The following is a 24,588-nucleotide window of genomic DNA, read 5'->3' as shown; positions in this document are numbered from 1 at the left end:
TCAGTACTCTTAGAGTGTTGTTTTTTCTTTGAGAAGTTGGAGAGAGGAGGTTCCTGTCTAGCAGTTGCTACCAGATGGCCAGTAATGCTTGCATTGCTGGCCTGTGTTGACCTCTGCTGTGTTTCAAGGTGGGGGGCTGGACTAGATGATTTCCAGAGATCCCTTTCAACCCCTAACATTCTGTGATTCTATGACTGTTACATTCTTAGGCTATTCTTAGGTGCAGCAGAGGTGCATCAAAAATGAGCAAATGTCTAGGGGAAAAATACTGTTTTCAGCTTTCTGTTTTTACTACTTAATAAAAACTAAGGTTTTTATTTCTATCATTTCAACATACTCTATTAACCACCATCAGGAAAGATCTGTTCACTAGGCTCCTTTTTGAGTCAGGGAGCTTAATGCCCTATTTAATGTTTTGGGGGCTGTTAGTGGGTCACATGTAGGAGTCTTGTCTTTACAATCCTATGCATATTTAAACCAGGCTCAGTTTCTGCATTTTATTGAACAATGATATTCTTGTCACTGCTGTCCTGGTGAAAAAATTCTACTGGGATGTACATTACTTAAATGTCAGGAGTTCTTTGAACTGCCATGGACAGCTATGTACTGTTAAGGAAAGATAGATCATCAAATCAGGGTGGCAGAGTGGCTCTTTACATGAAAGAACACCTGGAATGCATCAAGCTCTGCCTACGAGAGAAGGGAGAATGTGTTGAGAGCTTATGGGTCAGGCAAACACAAGTGACACTGTGGTGGATATTTATGACAGGCCACCTAGTTCAGAATGAGGAGGCTCATGAAGCCTTTTACAGACAGCTGAAAGTATCCTCATGATCACAGGCCCTGGTTTTGCTGGGCGATTTCAGTCACCCAGTTATTTGCTGGAAAAGCAATGCAGACAGGCACACACAGTCCAGGTGATTCCTGCAGAGTGCTGATGACAGCTTTCTGATGCACCCTATGAGGGGAGGTGGGCTGCTGAACCTGTTATTAACAAGCAGAGTGGGTTATGTTGGGGACTTGAAGGCTGGGGGCAGCCTTGGCTGTAGTGACCACAAAATGGTGGCATTTACCACTTTGTGTGGAAGTAGAGAAATAGGTAAGGTTACAACCCTTAACTTCAGGAATGCAAAGTTTAGGCTCTTCAAAGATCTATTGGTGGAATTCCACAGGCCAGGGCTCTGGAAAGCATGGATGCCTGTGAGTGCTGGGCAACTTTCATATGCTATTTGCTCCAAGCTCAAGACTGGTGCATCCCTGTGAGGAAGAAATCAAGCAGAGGAGATAGAAGACCTGTGTGGATAAGTAAGGGTCTTCTGGAAAAAAATTCAAAAAAGAAGGAAATTTACAGAATGTGGAAAACAGGACTGGCCACTGGGGATTATTATAGGAACGTAGTCAGAGAATGCAGGGATGAAACAAGGAAAGCTGAGGCCCATGTGGAACAAAAGATGATGAGGAATATCAAGGACAATAACATTTTCTTTCAGTGCATCAATTAAAAAAGAAATAATAGGGGAAATGTAGGCCCATGCCCTAGTGGCTGAAGACACAGGGAAGGCAGTTATTGAATGCTTTCTTTGCATCAGTCTTCTCTGCAAACGCCTGCCTTCTTGAATCCTGGACCCCAGAGGTAAGAGATAAGGTCTGGACAGAGGAAGACTTTCCTTTCGTAGAGGAGGACCGGGTTAGAAATGACTTAGCCAAGCTGAATGTCCATAAATCCATGGGCCCTGATGGGATGCATCCACAAGTTCTGAGAGACCTGGCAGATGTTATTGCTAAGTCACTCTCCATCATCTTTGAGAGAGAGAGGTGCCTGAGGACTTGAGGAGGGCTAATGTCACTCCAGTCTTCAAAAAGGGCAAGAAGGATGACCCACGAACTACAGGCTGGTTAATCTTACCTCTGTCCCTGGTAAGGTGTTGGACAAAATAGTTTCTGGACATTATCACAAAACATGGGAAAGCAAGGAATGTCATTGGGAGAAGTCAGCATGGATTCATCCAAGGGAAATCATGCTTGACCAACCTGATTGCCTTCTGTGATGTTGTCACTGGCTGGCTAGATGAGGGGAGAGCGGTGGATGTATCTACCTTGACCTCAGCAAGGCTTTTTATCTGTCTCCCATTAACATCCTCATTAGGAAGTGTGGGCTAGATGAGTGGACAGTGAGGTGGATTGAGAGCTCTGTGTGAGTCTGAGGGTCATGTTCAAAGGAGCAGGGGTTGAGTTGGAGGCCTGTAACCACTGGTGAACCCCAGGGGTCAGTACTCGGTCTGGTCTCGTTCAACATGTTCATCAGTGAGCTGGGTGAGGGGACAGAGTGCATCCTCAGCAGGTTTGCTGGTGATAGAAGGCTGGGAGGGGTGGCTGACATTCCAGGGGGCTGTGCTGCCATCCAGTGTGACCTGGACAGGGTGGAGAGCTGGGCAGAGAAGAGCCTGATGAGATTCAGTAAGAGCAAGTGTAAGGTCCTGCACCTTGGGAGGAAGAACCCCAAGTAGCAATATAGGTTAGGGGTGGGCCTGCTGGAAAGCAGTTCAGAGGAGAAGGATCTGGGGGTCCTTAAATTATCCATGAGCCAGCAGTGTGCCCTTGCTGCCAGGAAGGCCAATTCTCCCTCTATACTCTGCCTTTGTGAGGCCACAGCAGGAATACTGCATCCAGTTCTGGGTTGCCCAGTCCAGGAGAGACAGGGAACTACTGGAGAGTCCAGCAGAGGGCAACAGAGGTGGCTGGAGGATTGGAGCATCTCCCTCATGAGGAAAGGCTGAGAGAGCTGGGGCTCCTTAGCCTGGAGAAGAGGAGGCTTAGGGGAGATCTTGTTAATGTCTGTAAGTATCTAAGGGGTGGGTGCAGGGAAGATGGAGCTGGACTCTTCTCAGGAGTTCCCAGTGACAGGACAAGGGGCAACAGGCACAAGATGGAATGTAGGAAGTTCCATTTAAAGAGAAGAAAAAACTTTTTTACTGTGAGGGTGACAAGGCAGTGGAACAGGGAGGCTGTGGAATCCCCTTCTACAGAGACACTCACACCACACCTGGATGCAGTCCTGTGTAATGTGCTGCAGGTGATCCTGCTTTATTGGGAGAATTGGACTGGATGATCTCTAGAGGTCCCTTCCAACTCTGATAGTTATAATTATTATAACTTATCTTGACCCCAAGTAGTTCAGTTTGGGCTTTGGAGGTGGTTTATCTTGCAACCAGGGATTTTGTGAAAAAAAGGCCAGACTGCCTTCTAACAGAAATATCAAAATGATAAGGGATTAAGAAGCTGAGTTGAATGAGAATGTGGAAGGAAATTCAAGATGAATTTAAAGGGTTTTCCTACCCATGTGGAAGATCACAGGTATGCCTTTGATGATGCTTTTAATATTAAATGTTTTGATATATTGCCAGTATTCAGCATCTTAACTTGTGCGGTCTGTTCCTACCTTTCTTCTATTACTTCCTGTGTACTTCTGCACATGATGATAACATATGCCAATAATGAATCTAGTAAGTGCTTTAAAATCTCTGGGATGAAAGAAAACAAGTATGTTTACACAGCTGCAGAGAAGTAGACAAGATCTAGTTTGTTTGCTGTTTTACCAAACCCATTAAATTAATTTAAAATAACATGCAGATTTTTACACAAAACATATTTGTGTTTTAGAAAAAGAAATTTATCAGTCTTGTAGATCTTTCTTTGGAATTCAGCAATAGTAATAATTCAGAAATTGCTTTTGTTGTAAAATACTGTATGTTGTGATAATTTGTTATGTCTTTCTGTTACAGATTAACTAAACTGCAGATACTGGAACTTAGAGAAAACCAGTTAAAAATATTGCCAAAGTGAGTATGGATTACATATATTTAAACTACTTGAAAGGGTGGTGGTTTTCTTTTTGTTTTGTTTTTTGGGTTTTTTTTTGTACGTATAACAATAATAATAATAATGCAGTGCACATTGAAAAGTAAGTCCCAGATTAAAATATGTAGCTGAGTAAATGGACAAAGTTGTCACAATGCATTTTCCTGTCGTACAGCTGAAACTGTCTCACTTTGTACTAACTTGTTTATCTTTTAAATATTCGTGTGGGCACCTCAGGATGATCATTTCACGATGTCCAGTGCTCCTTGCACACACTTGTGTGGGAGCCAAGTGCCTGGCTAGATAGGGTTCTGATGTCTGAGACTAAGGCGTTGCTAATTAAGTTCATTATGTCAAATGTGGAGTTTGAGATGTTTGCTCAGAATGTCTGAGGAATGCAATTCACAGGACTTGGAAGGCTTTTTTTCGCTTGATGTACTTAAAGGCTGAAAAAAGTTACTGTGTTGCATGGAATCTGTTACACCCTACCCTATTCTAGAGTGCAACAGGCTTGAACATAATGGCGACATATTCCTCTTAAGTGTTTTCTGTAATAGTTCTGGAAATTCGTAGAGGTTTGTTTTAACAGCAAATCCAATTGTACCCCTCTCGTAAAACACAGCACCGCTCTGAAACTGTCTTGCAATTCTCACTCATTGCATCAGAAAAGCCCGAGTTAGTGGTCTTGTACTTTCTGCTATTTGTATGAATTAGAGCAATGCTCTGTATTTTCTGACTCGGACCCTGGAGGTGTAAGTGGGTTAACAGAGCTGTAGATGGTCAATGAGGAGAGAAACAGAGATCCTAAAGATGGGATGTGAGTAACAAACTGTGGAGTCCTGTGATATATTGTGGTTTGCTATAAAAGGAGACCTCCTCTGGAAACAGATACTAGGAGGGGTGATTGTTCTGGGAAGTGCAAGATGTTTTGGTGGAGAAGAGGAGGAGCTAACTCTGTCCAGCTTAAATGCTAGCAGAGACTTGCATGCATTAGACTGAAGTGTAAATTGCCAGTCCTTCAAATGCAACAGTTTTCTTAGTGACTGTATAATTAGTGACTAATTATATATGCCTGAGATATGACCAAGGGGTCTGTTCTGTTGGAATTCCCTTTTTTGTGTACCGAAATACTGTTCAGCCTGCTGTGTAAAGATGCTGCCAGAACTCATGTTTGGAATGAAATGTATAGCATCAGAAAGTGTGAATTTGAATCTTCCACATGTTAATAATTCTGCTCATTCACATGTTACTAATACTATCAATCCTTCTTTGTTCTTTTTCTATAAAAAAAAAAAATTAGAGGAAATGTAATATGGGGTTGTTGCTCTGTATATTACTCTAACTGAGAAACAGTGGCTATAATTAAAACTTAAACCAAACACAGATTTTGCTTATGAAATTACCCTGACTTTAATCGCCATAATTAGCACTAATAGCATGAATTACATGCAATATTTAAAAAAGAGTAGTTTATAGAGATCTCTTATCATGATAAGAGACATTTAAACAAATGGTGTAACATACTTAAGCCAAACACAACTTCTGTTGAAGTTGCTGGGGATTTTTTTGTTGACTTCAGTGTTTGCAGGATTTCATATGTGCTGAAAAAATAAATAACAGCTCTCATGAAGATGTCCTCTGCAGGATCTCCATGATCTACAGTACATGCTGAGCTGCCACCTTTCTTACTCACTTCTGGTATTTCTGTGGTTCAGTTAAGGGAGATAAAAGCTATTGAGACTACCCTATTGTGTTTTTTTCTGTATTATTTTTTCTTTAGTCTTTTTTTTTCCTTTTCCTTTTTATTTATTTGTTTATTTTAAACTTAAGCACATTCATATGGATTTTACACTGGAAAAATACATTGTATCTATGATGCACACTGGGGAGAAAAAATTTTTTGTGCTGTCCATAGTTTGCAACAGGTGCATCTGCCTCTGTGTGTTATAAAAGCATGGAGCAAATGACTGAGCCAACCAAGGCTTCTATGGTATGACTTTAATTGTTATGTTAGGACAGGAGCTGATGTGAAAGTCGAACTTACACAGTTCTCTAAACCTGAGTATGTGGTCTAAAAGGAACATGCTATACAGTTTTTAAGAATATAGAAAATCCAAAAGGTTTTTTTTAAGCTAAAAAAAGGGAGCATGCTAGTATATTTGCTGTAGGATACAACTGTCTTTTCTCATTTCCCTTTGCTCTCACCTTGTAATATTTTCATATTGTTGTGGTTTAGGCCTAACTGGCAACAAAGAGTCACATGTCCTCTTGCTCACTCCTCCCTCCACTGTGGAATGGGAGTGAAAAAATCCAACTAAAAGCTCATAGGCGTAGAGAAGGACAGGGTTCACTCACTAGTTATGGTCACAGTCAAAACAGACTCAACTTGGGGGAAAAAATCAACTTAATTTATCACCAATCAAAATCAGAGCAGTACAAAGTTAAAAGAAAACCCAATCTTAAATACATCACTCTTCCCTTTCTCCTGGGCCCAAATTACTTTACTCCCCATTTCTCTACCCTGTCAGCCCCTACAGCTCAGGGGAACAGGAAGTGTGTGGGTTGTGGTCAGTTTGTCACATTCTGTGTCTGCCACTTCTTCCTCATCCGGAGAAGGAGTTCTCACAGTCTTCCCCTGCTCCCACGTGGGGTCCCGCCTGCAGGAGAGAGTCCTTCACAAACCTTCTGCTATGAGTCCCTCCCACAAGATGCAGTCCTTCAGCCCTCCTTTCCAACATGAGCTTCCCACAGAGTCAAGGCTTTATTCAGGTGCAATCACGTTCCCGATGCGGGGTCTTTTGTGGCTTCAGGTCCACTTCTGCTCCACTGTGGTCCTTCAGGGGCTGCAGGTCCACGTCTCTTCCACCACTGTCCTTCACAGGCTGCCTTGCCATGCTGTGTCAGTGGGATGCAGGGTACATCTAACAGCTCAACATGGATTGCAAGGGAACTTCTGCTCAGGCACTTCCTCCCCCTTCTTTGTCACTAACCTTGGTAAACTCTGCTCAGCTGTTCCTTTTACCAAACCCTGTCTGCAGGACTTATGGCATTTTTTTTTTCTTCTTCCTGAATACTTTAATCACAGAGTTGTTACCATCATCGCTGATGGGCTTGGCCTTGGCCAGAGGTGGGTCTGGCTTTGGAGCCAGGGAAGCTTCCAGCATCTTCTCACAGGAGCAAGCTCTTGGTCCCTTCCTCACTACCAAAGTGCCACCACACAGACCGAACACACATATTTACAGTGAATTCTTTTTCATTTGTGATGAGGAATGTATTTGGATTAATTTCTACAAAGTCAGATAGACTTATTCCTCAGTAAAATATGCACATAATTTTTAATGCTAAAGACTGGAAAATTGTTAATCAAAATAGGTAATTAATGCCAACACACTAAATGAACCTTGCTCCATGCCAAAAATGTACCATTTTGCTTAGAGCTTATTCACATCCAGAAACTGCAAAACTGGCAGTATTATAATGCAGAGCAGTCCAATGAAAATACTTCTACTGCAAGGAAAGCAAAAATACACAATAGACTATTTTAGAGGCATTTATCTCATACATAGTTGAAAGTTGGGAAAATGGTCCTATAGAAAAGAAATTTTTTTGTTTGTTTTTTTAAACTTCTCTGTGTTGCCTAATTGTGAACAAAAACAGTGGTCTTTTTAGACAGAATAAAGTTATTTCAGAGTGTAATTACAATGACTCAGGGCCCAGTTTTGCTACCACATGCACCTCTTGAGGTGTATGCTGCTTGAAGTAAGCTGTGGTGTTAAAGAAGCTATTTAGAGCATCAGAATCTGAGCCATAATTTAGACTACCTGATCCCTTAGCGTTGAAGTAATTTGACAGTAAGTTCAGAAATATGAATTATGAAGCAAGTTTTCCAGTTTATAGGAAGGATTATGTAGCATTGTAGCTAAAAAAGAAAATCACTATAGCTCAGTGATCAAGTAAACTTTTGTTTCCAGTCCTGTATTCCCCTTGCTTTAGCATTGAATTTTTCCTGTTAATTTAACATTATTGGAAGTATTGTTTGTATTTTGACTGAATGTATATTCGCTCTGAACATTACAGAAAAGCAAGCATATGTTAGTTACAGAATAGCTAAAAATGCTACAAACCAGGCAGGTGGTAAGGGAAGGAAAGTAACTGAGGCCCTGGGCTCGCAGACTCATTTGTGTATGTTTTACAGTTGAGTGAATGTGTCTGCTAGATTACCAATATTTTGGCAAGGAAAAAAAGAAATAGTAAAGTTACTTTGTTAAACTGTCAGTGTTACATAAGATAAATTTTGCAGATAGTTCAGAGAGATTTGCTGATGTTTACTTTGGGTTGAAATGTTAAGACCAGGACCCTTGATGAAAAACCGTAACAGTGACTTAATTTTATTTTAAAATAAATACTGTAAGACAGTAAAGCTTAATAAAAAATGGCAAATTGGGGTTGCCTTAGAGCCTTTAAGGATTTAGCACTAGCAGGGTGTAAAGGCAGCATCTAGATCTTGGGTTGGACTGGCGTGGAATTTGTATATCTAGTGTAAAATGACAGCAAAGGGACAGTTTTATTGCTTAGATTCCATGAATCTGGTGTTAGCTCTGTAAACAGTTTGGTTTCAGAGTCAAATAGTACACAGCAGAAAGAAAAAAAAAAAAAACCCTCAGACCCTGAAGTGTGTTGGTCTGGCAGACTGATTTTTTTTTTTTTTTTAATCTTTATCAAACCATTAAATAAAAAGAATAGAGTTTGTGTTAAACTGATAGAAAAAAATCAATTCAAGTCACAGTAAAAAAACCCCATGCGACTTCGTTTATATTTAGCCTCATAACTTAATTCACTTTAATAATTATATTATTGTTGTTGTTGTTGTTATTTTTTTATCGGTGTTACCAGTTTTATTTCCCTCTCTTTTAAAATCTGTATTTATTTCTAAACTGAAAATTAAGGTCAAATCAAAAATCGAGGCACTGTCTCAAAACTGTTGAAATGAAACAAGTGCCAGGTCCTGCACTTTGCTTGCAACACCCCCGTTCAAGTCTTCAGGCCTGGGGAGGAGTGGCTGGAAATCTTCCAGGCAGATAAGGACCTGGGTGTGCTGGTCAGCAGAATATGAGCCAGCAGTGTGCCCAGGTGGCCAGGAAGGCCAACAGCATCCTGGCCTGCATCAGGAACAGTGTGGCCAGCAGGAGAAGGGAAGTGATCCTGTTCCTGTACTCAGCACTGGTGAGGCTGCACCTTGAGTGCTGTGCTCAGTTCTGGGCCCCTCATTACAAGAAAGACCCTGAGCTGCTGAAGTGAGTTCATGGAAGGGCATCTGAGCTCGTGAAGGATCTGGAGTGCAAGTCATATGAGGAATGGCTGAGGGAATTGGGATTGTTTATTTTGGAAAAGAGGAGGCTGAAGGCAGACCCTATTGCTTTGTATGCTTATCTGAAAGGAGGTTGTAGGGAGGTGGATGTTGGGCTTTTCTCTCAAGTGATTAATGATAGAACTAGTGAAATAGCTTCAAGTTGCTCCAGGGAAGGTTTAGACTAGATCTGAAGAAGAGTTTCTTTACTGAGAGAGTAGTTAGGAAGTGGAACAGACTGCCCAGGGAGGTGATGGAATCACCATCCCTGGAAGTATTTAAAAGCTGTGTAGATAAGGCACTTCAGGATATGTTCTAGTGAACATGGTGATATAGATAGTGATAAACATAATTTTTGGTTTTTATTTTACTGGTGGGGGGGATGTTGACAGTTAGATGTGTTGATTAGAGGTTTTTTCCAACCATGACAGTTGCATGGTTCTGTTGACTATAAACATGTAAAATAAGCATTTTTTCCCAAATAATCATTTATTGAAACTTGTGTATCAAATTCAATGCCTCATAGCTGTGAAGAGTCATTATTCTGCTTTCTGAAGCTGAAATTTAGGTTATCAGTTGAGTTTTGAATTGCTCTCTCTTGTAGCCCACTGTCTAGCTAACATAACCTGAAACAAATCTAAAATCTTTTTAAACTGAAGCTATTGGTAGAAGTTGCCACAAAGTTTTGAAAGCTACAGAATGATATGCTGGATCCCTTAAGAGAGTCTTCAGTTGTGCTTCTGGAAGATACATTGGGGCAAATTTTTTAGCAGCATATGGCACTAAAATTGGTATTGGCATGGTCTACAAAGCTTTGAGGAATTCAGTCTTTGCAGTATTTCAGAAGGACTTTAATTTATGTCAAAATTGAATTATTAATTTCATCAGTTGACTTACTGATAATCATCCTCTGCATTAGCTTCAACATATGAAGGAAATTTTTTCTCAAATTCTCTCATGTATTTTTTTCTTCTTCTTCTTCTTTGAAATAGTGGGAATGTGAGTTAAAGACTTTTTCCTAAAGTCTGTCTATGCTATGTGTGCAAAAACCAGCTTCTGCTTTTGTCTTGATCATGTCTTTACCTGCTTATGCCAAACTCCTAGTTTGTCCCCAACATAGTAATTGTAATGTAATGAAAATCAAATCTACAGACAAATCTGAGTGTAATCCTTTTTGGATTTTATTTCATGAATAATACAAATAACCCCATTAGCTTACTTTCAGTAAATAAGGCATTGTTTAATAGAATGTTATTTTTTAACTTTATACTCAGAGCAACAGTGATGGTGTATTCAAAGTACACCTAAATCTTTGAATAGCTGCATACAGCATCCTGTGCTCATGCCAATGTTTTTTCAAGATATTAGTGTTCATACATATATTCTGATAACATAAAACACTACTATATAGAAGATCTTATCCTTAGTTTTTCCAGAACTTTGTAGTATATATACACGGTTACAGGTTATATTTGATATCTTTAGATAATACTAATTTTTCTGAGGAAATCTGTCATCAAGTAAACACAGAACGTAATGTCATGTGAGGGATTCACAGCCCCTTTGAAAAGAATATCAGGTAGCACTGCTGTTGATTGAGGTGCTGATCTTCTACATCACCATGTCCAGTTGTGCATAATCTCTGTGGGGTCACTAAAGGAAACTTAAGCAGAAGAAAACTGTTGCCACACTTGAAATAAAGGATTTTTTCAGTCATTGATTTCATATTTGCTGTAAGTTGGTTTAAAGAGTATTGATATGTCATGAAATGCAATTTAGTTTTCTGATTTTTTGTAGGATTAGGGAAATAATTAGGATTCCAGACCATACCATATGGAAGCAATTTTGTCAGCAGCCTGGAGAGGGAGAAAAGTGTTGTTGGTTACAGTGATTCAACAGTGGTTCTCTGTTTTAGCTGTTCATTAGGCAGTGGTCTTTCTTGTAAAGGAAAACATGTAGTTAACCAGCCTGTGGCTGCTAAGAAGATTTATTTTGACTGCAGGTGAAAAGCTGAAGCACTCAGAAGAAGAATAACTTCACTGACTTACTCTTTATCGTAGAGATTACTCTAGTGGTCTTTGGGTTTTGTAAACTGATTTGTAGATGAACTGTGGTGTACTCTGTGCAACAGTCAGCAGTCGGTGTGATCATTAATATGTGCTTGATTCAACAGTGTGTGAAAATTTGACCCATTTAGATAGCAGTCCATCACTACTTAATGCTGATTGAAATAATATATTTGCATGAATACAGGAAGATTGGATGTAACTGGTATTTTCTTAAATCTAATTCCTTATTAATCCCCTTCCTGTGCAGAACCATGTCCAGACTGACCCAGCTGGAGAGACTGGACTTAGGAAGTAATGAATTCACAGAAGTGGTGAGTTTTGCCTACTAACAGTGCTTTGTATCTTTTAGAAATCTCTTTATCCTTTAATCTACTCTTAATCTATATGAACATGTAAATACCAGGATTAAGTGTTCCACTACTGAGCAAATATGTATGCCCTGTACTACTTCCTAGAGCCTGTTATTAGAAGTTATATGCATATTCTAGGGAATATGAGTAAGTTTTTCCTCAATTTGAAAATAGCATTCTGTGATACTGTATGATTACTGTGCTGGTAAAAAAAATAATTAGAGTATTTGTTTCAATTACAAAAATAATTGGTTTACAATGTATACTAAGCATTTGTTGGTTATAATATATTTATTTCATCAAGTCATGTGTAAGCCATTGTAAGCATAACCTGCTTTTATTATTGTGTACAAACTATTTAGATTGAAGGGAAACCGTATTAATTTTAAGCTTGCTTATTGTCCAAAATAGTTTTTACAGTTGAGGTGCTCAGATTTTTTCTTCAGCTTGGATCGACTTGTTTTCTGTTCATGATCTCACATAGAAATACTCCTTCCACTTACAATCCCTTAACATCTGTCTGCTTCTACAAGTACATTCCCAGATAAAGAAAATGAAATGGAAGTATGGCAGAACATACTGACCTGCCATGTAATAAATTCAGTCCTCTGTGTATCAGTAAGTCATGCAGACATGGACATTTGCCTTGCTATGTGGTTTGGCAGATATGGAAGTGTATTTCAGGAATTGTACATTAGTATTATTACACCTCTAGCTATTTTCACAGCTACCACATTCTCTATAGAGGGTAGATGTTCATGTGGGAACCTTAAAATAACCTGCCAAGGCTCAACTTAAGCAGAATAGCCAGGAGCTAAGTATAGGCTGCAAAATTACCTGCTTGGGTATATTTTTAGCTGATTGCTTCATCTTTGCAAGTGTTTTAGCTACAAGTCAACTACTGGTAACTTACTTCATTAAGATCTTCTTGTAAAAGCACAAAAAGTTTTGAAAGCTCTTTTTTGGATAAAGAACTGTCTAAAAGGTATTTAAGATTTTCACTTTAAAAATGAATTACTGGGAGTCAGGACTGCAACGTATTCAGGAATGCATAACATATACAGTATAAGAAAACTGGGTTCTGCATGAATCTGAACTTGCAGTTTTTAGGGTGTAGTAGCACTTGCTTTGTATTACTTTCTCAAGAGGGAAGTTTAAGTAGTAAAGCATATGCAATCAGGATGTTTACCAAGACAGAAACAGTCATTCCCAACATGTAAGCTACTTCTATCAGTAATCTGTAGTGGAAGCACAATTGTGCACTTCACTGTATGGATGGAATAGTTTGCTTGTATAATGCTGATGCAGCCTTTGTTGCTAGAAAATTGAAATTAATTTCTCTTGCCCCAAATCCACAAAGTCATTGTGGTTTTTGAAAAAGGTCTTCTGAGTTGATGGAATTTAAGAGGTTTTAGACCTTCTCCGTGAAGGAAGAAATACACATTTATTTATTGTGTGCTCCTGCTGTAAAATGATACGTTCTGTAAGAAACTAAACAAAAAAAGCAAACCACTTGCTATAAAGATTATTTAGTTCTATGATCGATTTCTTGGTAGATTTTTGTATATCTAGTATTTATTTGTATTTCAAAAAGTGAATTATCTGGCTAGTCTTTGAAGAACCAGTGAAAAAATTGTATGTAACAGTTGTAATAAGACAACAGATGAATCACTGAATCACTGATGTTGTTTTTGCCTTTCACCTTTTCTTGTATTAAGTCTTTTTAAAATGGCTTTCCATTACAGCCTGAAGTACTTGAACAACTGAGTGGATTAAAGGAATTTTGGATGGATGGTAATAGACTAACGCTTATTCCAGGGGTAAGTGCTCTTACTGTGTTAATAATTTAGTATTTTAACTTACAGTGGTATTTGCTTTGTCAGTGATTATCTGTATTAAAGTTGCTAGGTAATTTTAATGCTACTTAAAACCAAAAGGCAAGTGCCACTTAAATGCTTAACCAGTCTACTTGAAACATGTCACTGATGGTGAGAGCTGGGTACACAGCTTTCCTTTCATGGAAAGTTATATACCTCTCATGTAAAAATTATGTTCCAATTCAGGAAAAGAGTAAAAATCCTGGATCAAATTTAGGTTTGACCAGTCCTTCCATAAAAGGATTATTTTGTGCTAGATAGCAAGCAGAAATTTATAGGATAAATACTGTGTAGATTTTTACTGGGCAAAATACCTTGTGTACATTTTTATTGGGAACAGCTGTAAAGCAAGCAATACCTGTTCAGGTGCAATACCTATACAGGGAGCATAACCAGTTCCTGAGAAAATGTTCTGCTCACTTTGTCTGGGTTCCTGACATAACTGAGAATTATGGTACTTTTGAACATCTGCTCATGTTGTAGTAAACCAGTATTTGAAATTTGGGAAACAGCTGGTATGCTTTCAGACTTAAAATCACTAGCAATCTCCTTACATGAAGCTTTCTTGCTTGTAGTCTTTTCTGCTGTCTTTCCCTCAATTCAACAAATTCTTCCCTGAAGAGCTGAGTAGATGTTATTAAACTTTTCTACCTTACACAGTAAAATTAAAACTGTATTTGTGAAAATGCCTCATTCCCTTGAAGATTATAGTAGGGTAGCATGCACAAATCTTCAAGTTTATCCTTGGTTGATGTGGAAAGGTAATGCATGCTTATATTTTGGCTTGTTTCTTCAGTTCAAAACAAGGGTTTAATTGTTTTTGAGGCTAAGAGGGATGCAGTTTTACACAGTAGGCAAAAATAAACATTAAAAGACTTCACTGGAGCCTAATGGGGGCCTTATATTATTTGTCTCTGTCTGAAGTCTGTTCTAAAGCTTCAGTTACTTGATTTCATGGTAGCTGATCCAACTGTTGAATTTGCTGCAGGCTGACTTCAATGAGTTGAAGAATTGCTGTGGTGTGTCTGGGTGTATGGAAGAACATGAACTGTGTGTACCTGCACAGCATATTTTATTATAAAGCTTGGATATTTTGCATGAAAGTGTATTTCAGATTTATAATTAGGTTTTCTCTTTTCCTCTGGCATTACGCTTGAGACAGTTGTCAAATCTGCTGGATGTCTTGTATTTAACTTGCACTTCCTAAAATGCATCATTTTCTCTTTCTTGTAGTTCATGGGCACTTTGAAACAACTGACCTACTTGGATGTTTCTAAAAACAACATTGAAATAGTTGAAGAAGGTATTTCAGGTTGTGAAAGCCTGCAAGACCTACTGTTATCCAGTAATTCACTTCAGCAACTGCCAGAGTCTATTGGTTTGTATTTTTGGTTAATTCATATTCTTAGAACCTTATATTTAGACCAATGACATTGTCAGTCTACGTTTCAATTGATTAGAAGAGCAAGTTTTGGATAAAGCTGTAATGCATAGCTGAATAATAAAATTTGTATTTATTTTGGAGCCTATGTGACTTCATGCAGTAGTCTGTACATGGATGAGAATCTGTTGACTGAAAAAAAAAAACATTTTTATCCTACCCCCTACCCTACCCAGCACACCCACCTGCCCTGCCATGGCTAGCACATGGTAAACTGGAAGACAGTTCTGTAAGCTTGTCTTCTTATTTCCTTATCTATAAACATTATAGGCATGTCAGGGAATACAGATGTGGTTGGTTGTCCATAATATTTTTTCCCTTAATGTAAATGTAAAGTAAGCTTAACTAGCTCAAATGTCCTTTTTTTGTTTACTTGTTCATTTTATTACAGGTTCTTTGAAGAAGGTAACAACACTAAAAATTGATGAAAATCAGTTAATTTATTTGCCAGACTCCATAGGAGGGTAGGTATCTCACCTGAATAAAATGTAGGATTGCCTTTCTGCACACTTTTCTGTAACACTGACTCCTCTTCAGAATATTTTTTACATCTCTTTGTTTTTATTTCTTCTACATGTTAATGTCTTAATAAAATAAAAGCAAGTGCTTTTATATCTTTCTTCTAGTTTGCAGCATACGTGTTCGTTTTGTATTATTTAGTGTCAAAAGAACATGTATTATTGTAGCCACCAGTCCATAAAAGAAAAACTGAATGGGAAAGAAAACAAGATGTTTAAAAAGGCAGTGAGCTGCCTGAAATTTGGTTTAGCAGTAACATGGGTGTGGCTGTGATAAATACTGCAAATAATTTGTCCACTTTTCAAAAGGCTATAGAAAGTGGGTCTAAACACACACTCCCACTTACCTTTTTTACATTATAAGGAGAATTTTCACCTGTTGGTCAGCATATATCATTTGGTGTTAATTTTTTAAATGTGTACGTAATTTTTTTGGTGTTCATAATTTAAAACTCTTAATGATGGCAAAAATAATTGGTACATAATTGAGCTATCCTGATTAGCAGTATTTGTTTCAATTTCTTTTATTGTATTGCAATTAATATACCTTATATTTGTTGTCAGAATTTACAAAATACATCTCAGCCAGATTTTTAGGTTTCCTGTCTCTGAATCTTGGAATGCACTCTGCTCCTATTTGGCTATGATGTGTCCCATTCTGAAAGCTTTCAGTGCCATGCACTAGAACATTTTCAGGTAGTACACAAACATTTGAGGTAGCTGACCCCTCTGTTTTCACTGAATGCTCTCTCAGGAGGATAGTATAAAGGAGATTTAAAAACTCCTTTTTTAAATTTAAAAATTTAAAAAAACCCACAGTCAACCAACAACAACAAAAAAAAAACAACTCCAAACACATTTTAGACAATTAGTAATAAATTTTTCTTGGATTTCAATTTTCTTGCATTTCAGAGTTTTATTTTTAATGAAATTTTATATTTTTAATTAATAGTTATATTAACTTTTTTAAAGTTACTCAATTAATGTTGAATTAAGTAACCTGTATAGTGGAGTAATTTTAAACTTTTTTTTTTTTAGGTTAATATCAGTAGAAGAACTGGACTGTAGTTTTAATGAGATTGAAACATTGCCTTCGTCCATTGGGCAGCTCTCTAATATAAGGACATTTGCTGCAGATCATAACTTCTTAACACAACTGCCATCAGAGGTATGTATTTAATTAAACACTGCAAAATGCAGTTTTTTAATGTGTTTTGAACTACATAAAAGGTTTTGGATAGCAAGTTCATCTTTCTTGAATAGATTTTCTTTGTGTATATTTTTAAAGAAAGATTTATTCAAATTACAAGTTTTCAACTAATGAAATTCTGATTTTTTCAAGGAAGAATTAGAAATATGTCTCTAGTGTATTGAAACCAAAAGAAGGCTTAATATGTAAGAATTAACCTAATTATACTTCCTTGGCAAAAATAGCTATAATACTTACTGTTTTAAACCAGTAAAAGTCTGCATTTTTAGGGTTGTGAAGATGAATTAATACTTTGGATTTTTTTCAGATTGGGAACTGGAAGCATGTAACGGTGTTGTTCCTGCATTCTAATAAGCTTGAATTCCTCCCTGAAGAAATGGGGGATATGCAGAAATTAAAAGTCATCAATCTGAGTGACAACAGGTTTGTGGATGCATTTATTCAAGTAGGAGTCATATAATATGCAATAATCATAGAGCGGTCTGGGTTAGAAGGGACCCTAAATATCACACAGTTTCAACCTCCCTGCCATGGGCAGTGACACCTCCCACTAGATCAGATTGCTCCAAGCCCCATCCAACCTGGACTTGAGCAATTCCAGGGATGAGGAATCCACTACCTCCATTGGCAGCCTGTGCCAGTTTCTCACCACCCTCAGAAATAATTTCCTCCTAATTTCTAATGTAAATCTACCCTCTTCCATCTCAAAACCATTACTCTTTGTCCTACCATACCCCTGCATACCCCTGTAAAAAAATCCACACCTTTTCTTATAGGCCTTGCTGTACTCTGGATCTTATGGTTCCACTGTATTAAGCTGTCATTATTTTAATGACATGGCACATAGCACATGCTTTGAATCATTGTTTCTATATATTTATGATTGTTAGCATGTATTTTTCTGCGGAAATATTTTGGTCATTTTCATAAAAGCTTCAATTCTTACTTGAAAGTTAGAAACTTCTTGTGTTGCATATGGAGGACACGAAACAGCATATGGAGGATATATCACAGAACTGTGTAAAACTGTTTATTAGAGGTGGTTATTAAAAACTAAAAGTACATTTCTCATTCAGGAATCGCCTATTTGTAGAATGGAAATGTATTGGGAAATATGAGTTCTCCCTCTTGTTCTGCCAGTCCAGCCTCTCTGTGCTCCATAGATTCATAAAATAGTTTGGGTTGGAAGTGTTAAAGATCATCCAGTTCCAACCCCCTTGCATAACCATTTTCCCTCCCACTAGACCACCTGCACCTCCATTTGTCCACGGATATCAGAGCATCCGCTATGCAGGGCAGCCCCTTTCTCAGACATGTATCTTGGAAAAAAAAAACCAAACCAAAAAGTTTCAGCTATAGCACTTTTTGTTTTTTTAATTGGCACGTGTGTATATTGAGAGATAAAATGCTGAGGATTCAAATTAATTAACTCAGGTTAATTGTCTTCAAAATGTTATTCAAGTCACTGATCTGAATAAAATTCAAGTTACATTGTCACCTTTTAATTTTTTTAAATTGCATGCTGAACTGGGCAGATATTTGGCTTGATTTTGTGTTTTTTGCTTGTTTGGTTGATTTTAATTCCAGGTCTGTCTTTGAATCTAAATTAAATGCTGCTGCCTTTCAGTGGTCAACAGTTATTAATTTAACTGCATCTGTAAATGTCCTTTTTAGGCATTTTTACAGACTAACATAGGATTGTCTCGTAGCAGTCTTAATGGTATCAATTAGTGTACTTGCATAAATTCTTGTTGTAATTTACAGGCTGAAGAATTTGCCTTTCACCTTTACAAAACTGCAGCAGCTCACTGCTATGTGGCTATCAGACAATCAGGTACACTTTTTAGAAATTAAGAATAAATTATTGTTGACTTTATTCCTAATAAATATGAAAAGTGCAGAGCCATCTGTTAAAAATGAGGCTGGTATTGTGTAGTGGTATCAATACTTCCTTGACATTCCTACGTTGATTCTCCTGAAATAAACAACACTGAGCCTACCTGTCTTTGGAGACTTTCATACTTCTAGCAAAGTTCCATGCAATTTCCACAGAGGTTGGTTTTCTGGGGTTCTGTTTTTCTTTTTCAGGCTTGTTTATATGGGAGTGTTAATGCTTTATCGACTAGTACTAGACTCTGTAGCAGCTCTTTATTCCATGGCAATACCATTGGGGAAACTTAGCACACCTTTTTTTGAGCTGGATTTCTTGCCACACTGTTGAACATTGTGATTGTCTCAGTTTCTATTAAGCAGTAACTTTTGTGTTTGTGGCTTCTACTTCCACTGTGTATTGAAGACTTCTGTACTGTGCTGATTTTCTGATCAGCATTAAGGTTTACAGCACTGCCAGAAATCCACTAGCCTCAGATGTAGTTTAATGTAAGAATTTTTACCGATTTTAAGAAGTCCCTATGGTTTTTTGTATGAGCTGGGGGATATTGATTCTGATGTCAGTATGAAAAACTGAGTAGTTAATTTTTCTCTTCTGATTTGCTGCAGCTTTAAATGGCCAAATAAATCTGTGTGTTCCAGATCAGCCTCCTTTGACATAGTAACAAGTCCTAGCAATAAATTGGGTTGTTTTTTTAGTTTCCGGTGTCTGCTTTTCTCTTAAAGCTGTTGCTGAGTCTCAGTTCTCAGTCAAAACCAATCTTCTAAGACAGACATGCTAAAAACTTTTTTTTTTTTTTTTTTTTTACACAAGGCAATGTAGTCTTCAGAGTAGTGAGACAGGCTTGCTCTGTGATGTGTAGATCATACTTTTTTTAAACATCTGTTGTCAAAATATATCCTTCTTTTGTTCTCTTCATAGTCTAAACCACTTATCCCTCTTCAAAAAGAAGCTGACCCTGACACACAGAAAACAGTGCTTACTAATTACATGTTCCCCCAGCAACCTAGGACTGAGGATGGTAAGAATTTCTGAAATATTCTGCTCACTTGTAAAATTAACAATTAGGTGACTGTCCAGCTAGTACAAATTTCACTAGATAATACCTCAGTACAAGTTTGAAGTAGACTTGTAAGTGATGAACAGTGACATCTGAACAGAGAGAACACTAACCTAATGTGATCTACTCATCAGTAGATTCTAGGGGAAAATGTATCAGTGAGCAAGGTGAGGAATGGACTGGTGGGATTCCATTCTGCTTTGGTTGCCACTTCACAGTGTGACACCCAATTGCATTCTGTCAGAGCTTCATAATTTGTGGTGAAATTCTCCTTAGGCATCTCCTTCTGTTGTAATGGAATGTTAGGCAAAATGTTTCCTCCGTTTCCTCCATTTCCAAGTACATATTTTTGGAAAAGTACATCACATTCCATGTTTTATTTTAAAAGAAAAAAATCATCCAGAATTACACATTTTTCTTGCCTTTAGTTTGAACTGTTTTTATAACAGGTTAGGCCCAAAATATTAATGCCTTGCTGGATAGTTATTTCTGCACACTTGTAAAATAGTTAGGAAAATAAGTAACATTCCACAAGTAACCCTCAGGCATTAGAAAAGGAGAGTTAAATTTTTTATTTCTCTACCTCCTTTCTCCTGAAGGCAAAAGGAAAAACTTAGGGTGCTGTAACAGAAATGGGGTGAGGGTCTTATCAATGAGAACAAAAAAAAAACTGGCAAGTGGCATAATTTGCTATTCACAGCACAAGTATGGGGTACACTGAGAGGAGTAATCAAAAATATGATAAAACCCAGCAAATTGGATGCCTTCTCATTCTGCAATACATTTGGTAGAAAGTGAGAATCATAAAAACATTTGAAGATTCAGTGAAGTCCAAGATTGGTCCTGAAAGTGTTCTCCCCATCTGAACTGTTTTTTTACCCAAAGCTGGTGTTTCTTTCTGTACACAAGGAAAGAAATGCTTGTTTGGCTTAAGCTGGCAGAATATCTGCCTCTGAGATGGTGATTCTAAAAAGGCTTAAAGTTCAGAGGTTTCAAATATTAAAGTTTTTAAAATTCTTTACCAAGTTAATTTTTGGTCAGGAATAGTTTCAATGGTAGTAAATGATTTTTGAGTATTTTTAGGTGTGTCAAAATTATAAATTTACCCAATAAACACAGAGTAAGAAATGCTCCAGTGCACTTCTTGAGCTCTGCAATTAAGTGCTTCTCTATTTCAGGTATGGAACTAGTTAATATAAAGAGTCTTGGCATTTCTAGTGAAGGAAAAACCTTTGCTGGGGTGGTGGTGGCAGGTTTATTAGACTATTTGTCATGCTAAAGTAGAACTTGGCTGAAGTAACACAAAGCATGGAGAAATGCTAGAATAAGAGACAGTGGTTACCCAAAATATTTTTTTCTCATTTGTAAAATTAAGCAAGAAATACTTCATAAAGCTCCTGTCATTTCTCTGTAACTTCTGCAAAATCATGTGTTTACCTTAAGTTTTTAAGGTAAAAAGGCTTTGGGTTTTTGTCACTCAGGTTTGAGGGTTTTGTCTCTGAGTCATTATTTATTTTTAAGTTTCACTGAATGAAATCAGGTAAATGCTCTTATACATGTGTAATGTAACCACCACACTGTAATCTCTATATTTAGAGATTAATCTCTAATTAACCTCAAGAAGTACAATTTACATTTCTCTATATATACAAATATGTTATCATATTTATACACATATATGAATAAAAATGCTTTGCAGCAGAGAGTTCTGCTGAAAATTTTCAAGTCTGAGTGCTGTGCAGCTGTGTGTGTGAAGTTTTTTACTTTACAGGAATTTTATTATTATGAAAATACAGCCAAGTTAATAAAGTAGTGGTAGTGCAGCTAGTCTCCAATTAATGGTGCTGCTAGTATCTTTATCTTTTTAGAATGCATAAGAAAGCACACAAATCCCATCCAAAAGAAAGAAAAAGATTTTCATTTTGCATAATGTACCCTATTTATGAGATCTTCTCTTTTTTTTTCTTCTTTTTTTTTTTAGTAATGTTCATATCTGATAATGAAAGTTTCAATCCATCTCTGTGGGAGGAACAAAGGAAACAGCGTGCTCAGGTGGCATTTGAGTGTGATGAAGACAAAGATGAGAGAGAGGCACCGCCTCGGGTTAGTATTGAATTGCTTTTGACTACTTGGTGTTTCCCTCCCACTTATTGCCACCTGTGAATCATATGCTTTTCCTTACTTGGGCTGTGGATTTTGTTCTGCTGAAGAAATCAAGTCTTTATTGGCCAGTTAAGAATATCTAACAGGATGAAACATCATGAATTTTTAGGGGGTTTGGAGTTTTTTTTGGCCAAATCATTTGAAGTGGAGCACAAGGGAAAAACTTTCAATTAATGTCAGGTGATGTAGCTTATTTAGGAGACTACAGGGACTACCAGGGAGAAAGATAATGGTGAAAATTATTAATCCTGATTTTTCTCTCAGTGAATTCTCATTGTCATAATTTTTCCTGCTTGCAATCAATGGACACATTTGGGGGCAGGAGGGAAAGTGATTTGTAGTCTTGCTGAGTTTTATAAATTCAAATTTGCATCAGTCCAAGTAGACTCAAACAGAAAAGTGGTGGAGATCCTAGACTGTTCACTTATCCTAACTAATTATGTGTTTTAAAGCTGATGTTTTAATCATAGTATTTAGTTACATGTAGAACATCATTGCTTTTTGTTATACAGGAAGGCAACCTGAAGAGATATCCAACTCCATATCCTGATGAACTGAAGAATATGGTCAAAACAGTTCAGACAATTGTACATAGGCTAAAGGATGAAGAATCTACTGAAGATATTGCCAAGGAACCCAAACGAGAAGGACAGACGGTTTCTGTAAAAGATGTGGGGGTAAAGGTTAGAAATAATAGTATCTTCTGACTTTGGAAGAACTTCCAAAGATCTAATTTTACTGATTCCTTTTAATTATTCCCTTCTCCCTCCTCACTACTGCTTTAGGAAGAAAAATTGTCTAATCTAAGAACAAAAATTACCTCTTCCCTTTCTAAGGAAGCCTTTAGTAAATGTCTGGTTTGAAGTAGCCATTTTCCTCTGACATTAAGAAGAAGGAAAGGGACTTGATTCTTAGGCAAATACAGACTGTGGATATGTTAAGAAGCTGACTTACTTAGTTTTTTGAGGGATGGTATCTTTGTAATCTTCTGAATGGGTTTTGTCTGCCAGACTTCACAACGAAATTCAAGGTAATCTCAGAGGATCTTACTTCTACCCTTATAACTGGAAGTTTTACATGATAAGTTGGAAAAGCAGTTGTAACAAGTTGGCACATGAGTCAGCAGTCTCTAACCAGTTACTGTAGGATGATAGATGATAAATTTACTTTTTGGGGCTGATGTGTCTCCTTGTAGATATTTTTTTGCCTCTTTTTTTGTTTAACTGGAAATTTAGTGATAAAAGTTTTCTGCAATAATGTTGGAGAGTCCAGCCAATTAACAGAGGGTAAGGTTCTTCCATAATACGTAGAGATTTCTCTGCATTCCTGGCGCATTTTGTACTTTGTAATGTCAAAGCTTAAGTTTTCCATTCCGTAGTTTCTCAAAATGTGTAATGGCAACTCTAAATATCATTTGCTAGTGAAAACCTTTCAGGATGTTTTCTTTGCTAATGTTCTTAATCCTGTAGACTTCAGAAACTGCTGCAATAAAAAACAAAGCAGATGAGAGAAAGCAATATTCAGCAGGAAGCTCTGTGCAGAAGCCTACTGAACCAGAAGCTGAGCACAGCAACACAAATTCACAGATGACTGCGCTTGTTAAAACCTTGCAGAATGCAAAAACAGTTGTCAACCATGAAGACACGCTCGAGGTACAGCATTGTGATGAACATTTTAACAGTCAAAGAATTGTGTGCTGGTCGTGTATTGAATTTCTTACTCTGAGAGATGAAAATTTATCTTGATAGTAGAAAAAAAATGCCAGTTCAAATTTAGATAGAATTTTCAAGGTTTTGCTTGATTTCAGTTCTTCATTAAATAATTTATTTTAATTGCCACTGAAGTGACAAAATACTTGATTAGTGGCAGCAAGCAAAACCTTCTATATCCAAGTAACTGTGCTCAAATATTTCAATACATATTCCTCTGTACTTACTAGTAAGCTGTTGCAAATAAGTCTTGGATTGCATTTACCTCTTACAAAGCAACAAAGATTTTAAACTCTTTGTACATCTCTCTGACAAACACCATGTATGCATTTATTTAAAATGTTTCAGTCTTATGACAAATGCTTTTTTTCATAGTTTCACAAGGAGATTGATTTTGTCTGTCTCGTGTAAGCAATGGAACATGTATGTATTATTCTTTTGCTGAAGAAAATTTGTGACAAGAAGTTGTGGCTGCTGCTGGCTATTTCCCCACTAGCATGTTCTTCCTTCTACATACATTCTGAAAATACTGGTTTTGACGTTTTTCATTAGTTTAAAGACATTATTTCAGAAAATAATATTAGTTGTCTAACAAGAGTGACAGCAATTCTTTGTACCGAACCGTGTATCTGTATCAGTAAGTAAATGAGGCAGTAGAGGGCAGTCAGTCATGGACAGTTAATTCCTTACTTCCTTACTTACTTCACCTGCTGGTGACTGTTGAAGCTGAGTCCAGATACCTAAATTTTACATTCATGTACTTCTGTGCTTCAACATTGATTACACTTGTTGTATTTCCTAGCAATAGGAAAGGCAGAGTGGAATCGGCATTGAAGGGGCTGTCTGTTCCAACTGCAGAGAAAAGCAGATGGATTTCTTTTTTTTTATTTGTAATGAAGACTGTTCTAGCTTGTTTGGTATAACTTGTACAGGTTTGTCCTCCCTGCAGTCCAAAGAACTGGCCAGATAGTTAGCAACACAGGAATGGTAGTGCCCCAGTAGGTTCCACTCATTAAATTTTCTGAAACTTGCAAGTAAAAGCTAACAATGGCAAGTCTACTTTTGCAGTCTGCAACATCGATTTTATAGCATTTG

At 37.4% G+C, this 24,588-nt stretch overlaps 1 protein-coding gene across 15 annotated transcripts in view; it reads left to right on the top strand.

The window, feature by feature from the left end:
* ERBIN (erbb2 interacting protein) overlaps positions 1 to 24,588 on the top strand; it is a 116,118-nt gene that overhangs the window by 70,822 nt on the left and 20,708 nt on the right. For 14 of the 15 annotated variants that reach the window (XM_071731171.1, XM_071731168.1, XM_071731162.1 and 11 more), the window contains 12 exons: positions 3,783 to 3,839; positions 11,522 to 11,585; positions 13,370 to 13,444; positions 14,735 to 14,879; positions 15,334 to 15,406; positions 16,499 to 16,628; positions 16,978 to 17,093; positions 18,435 to 18,504; positions 19,483 to 19,582; positions 21,603 to 21,724; positions 22,297 to 22,467; positions 23,254 to 23,436. In XM_071731171.1, coding sequence (XP_071587272.1) covers positions 3,783 to 3,839; positions 11,522 to 11,585; positions 13,370 to 13,444; positions 14,735 to 14,879; positions 15,334 to 15,406; positions 16,499 to 16,628; positions 16,978 to 17,093; positions 18,435 to 18,504; positions 19,483 to 19,582; positions 21,603 to 21,724; positions 22,297 to 22,467; positions 23,254 to 23,436 — 1,306 coding nt within the window. The remainder of the gene's footprint in view (positions 1 to 3,782; positions 3,840 to 11,521; positions 11,586 to 13,369; positions 13,445 to 14,734; positions 14,880 to 15,333; positions 15,407 to 16,498; positions 16,629 to 16,977; positions 17,094 to 18,434; positions 18,505 to 19,482; positions 19,583 to 21,602; positions 21,725 to 22,296; positions 22,468 to 23,253; positions 23,437 to 24,588) is intronic. The other variant, XM_071731158.1, reaches the window with a different exon arrangement.

Source organism: Heliangelus exortis, chromosome Z (assembly GCF_036169615.1).
Source record: "Heliangelus exortis chromosome Z, bHelExo1.hap1, whole genome shotgun sequence".
Taxonomy (NCBI): domain Eukaryota; kingdom Metazoa; phylum Chordata; class Aves; order Apodiformes; family Trochilidae; genus Heliangelus; species Heliangelus exortis.
This window is presented reverse-complemented; position numbering and strand designations above follow the sequence as displayed.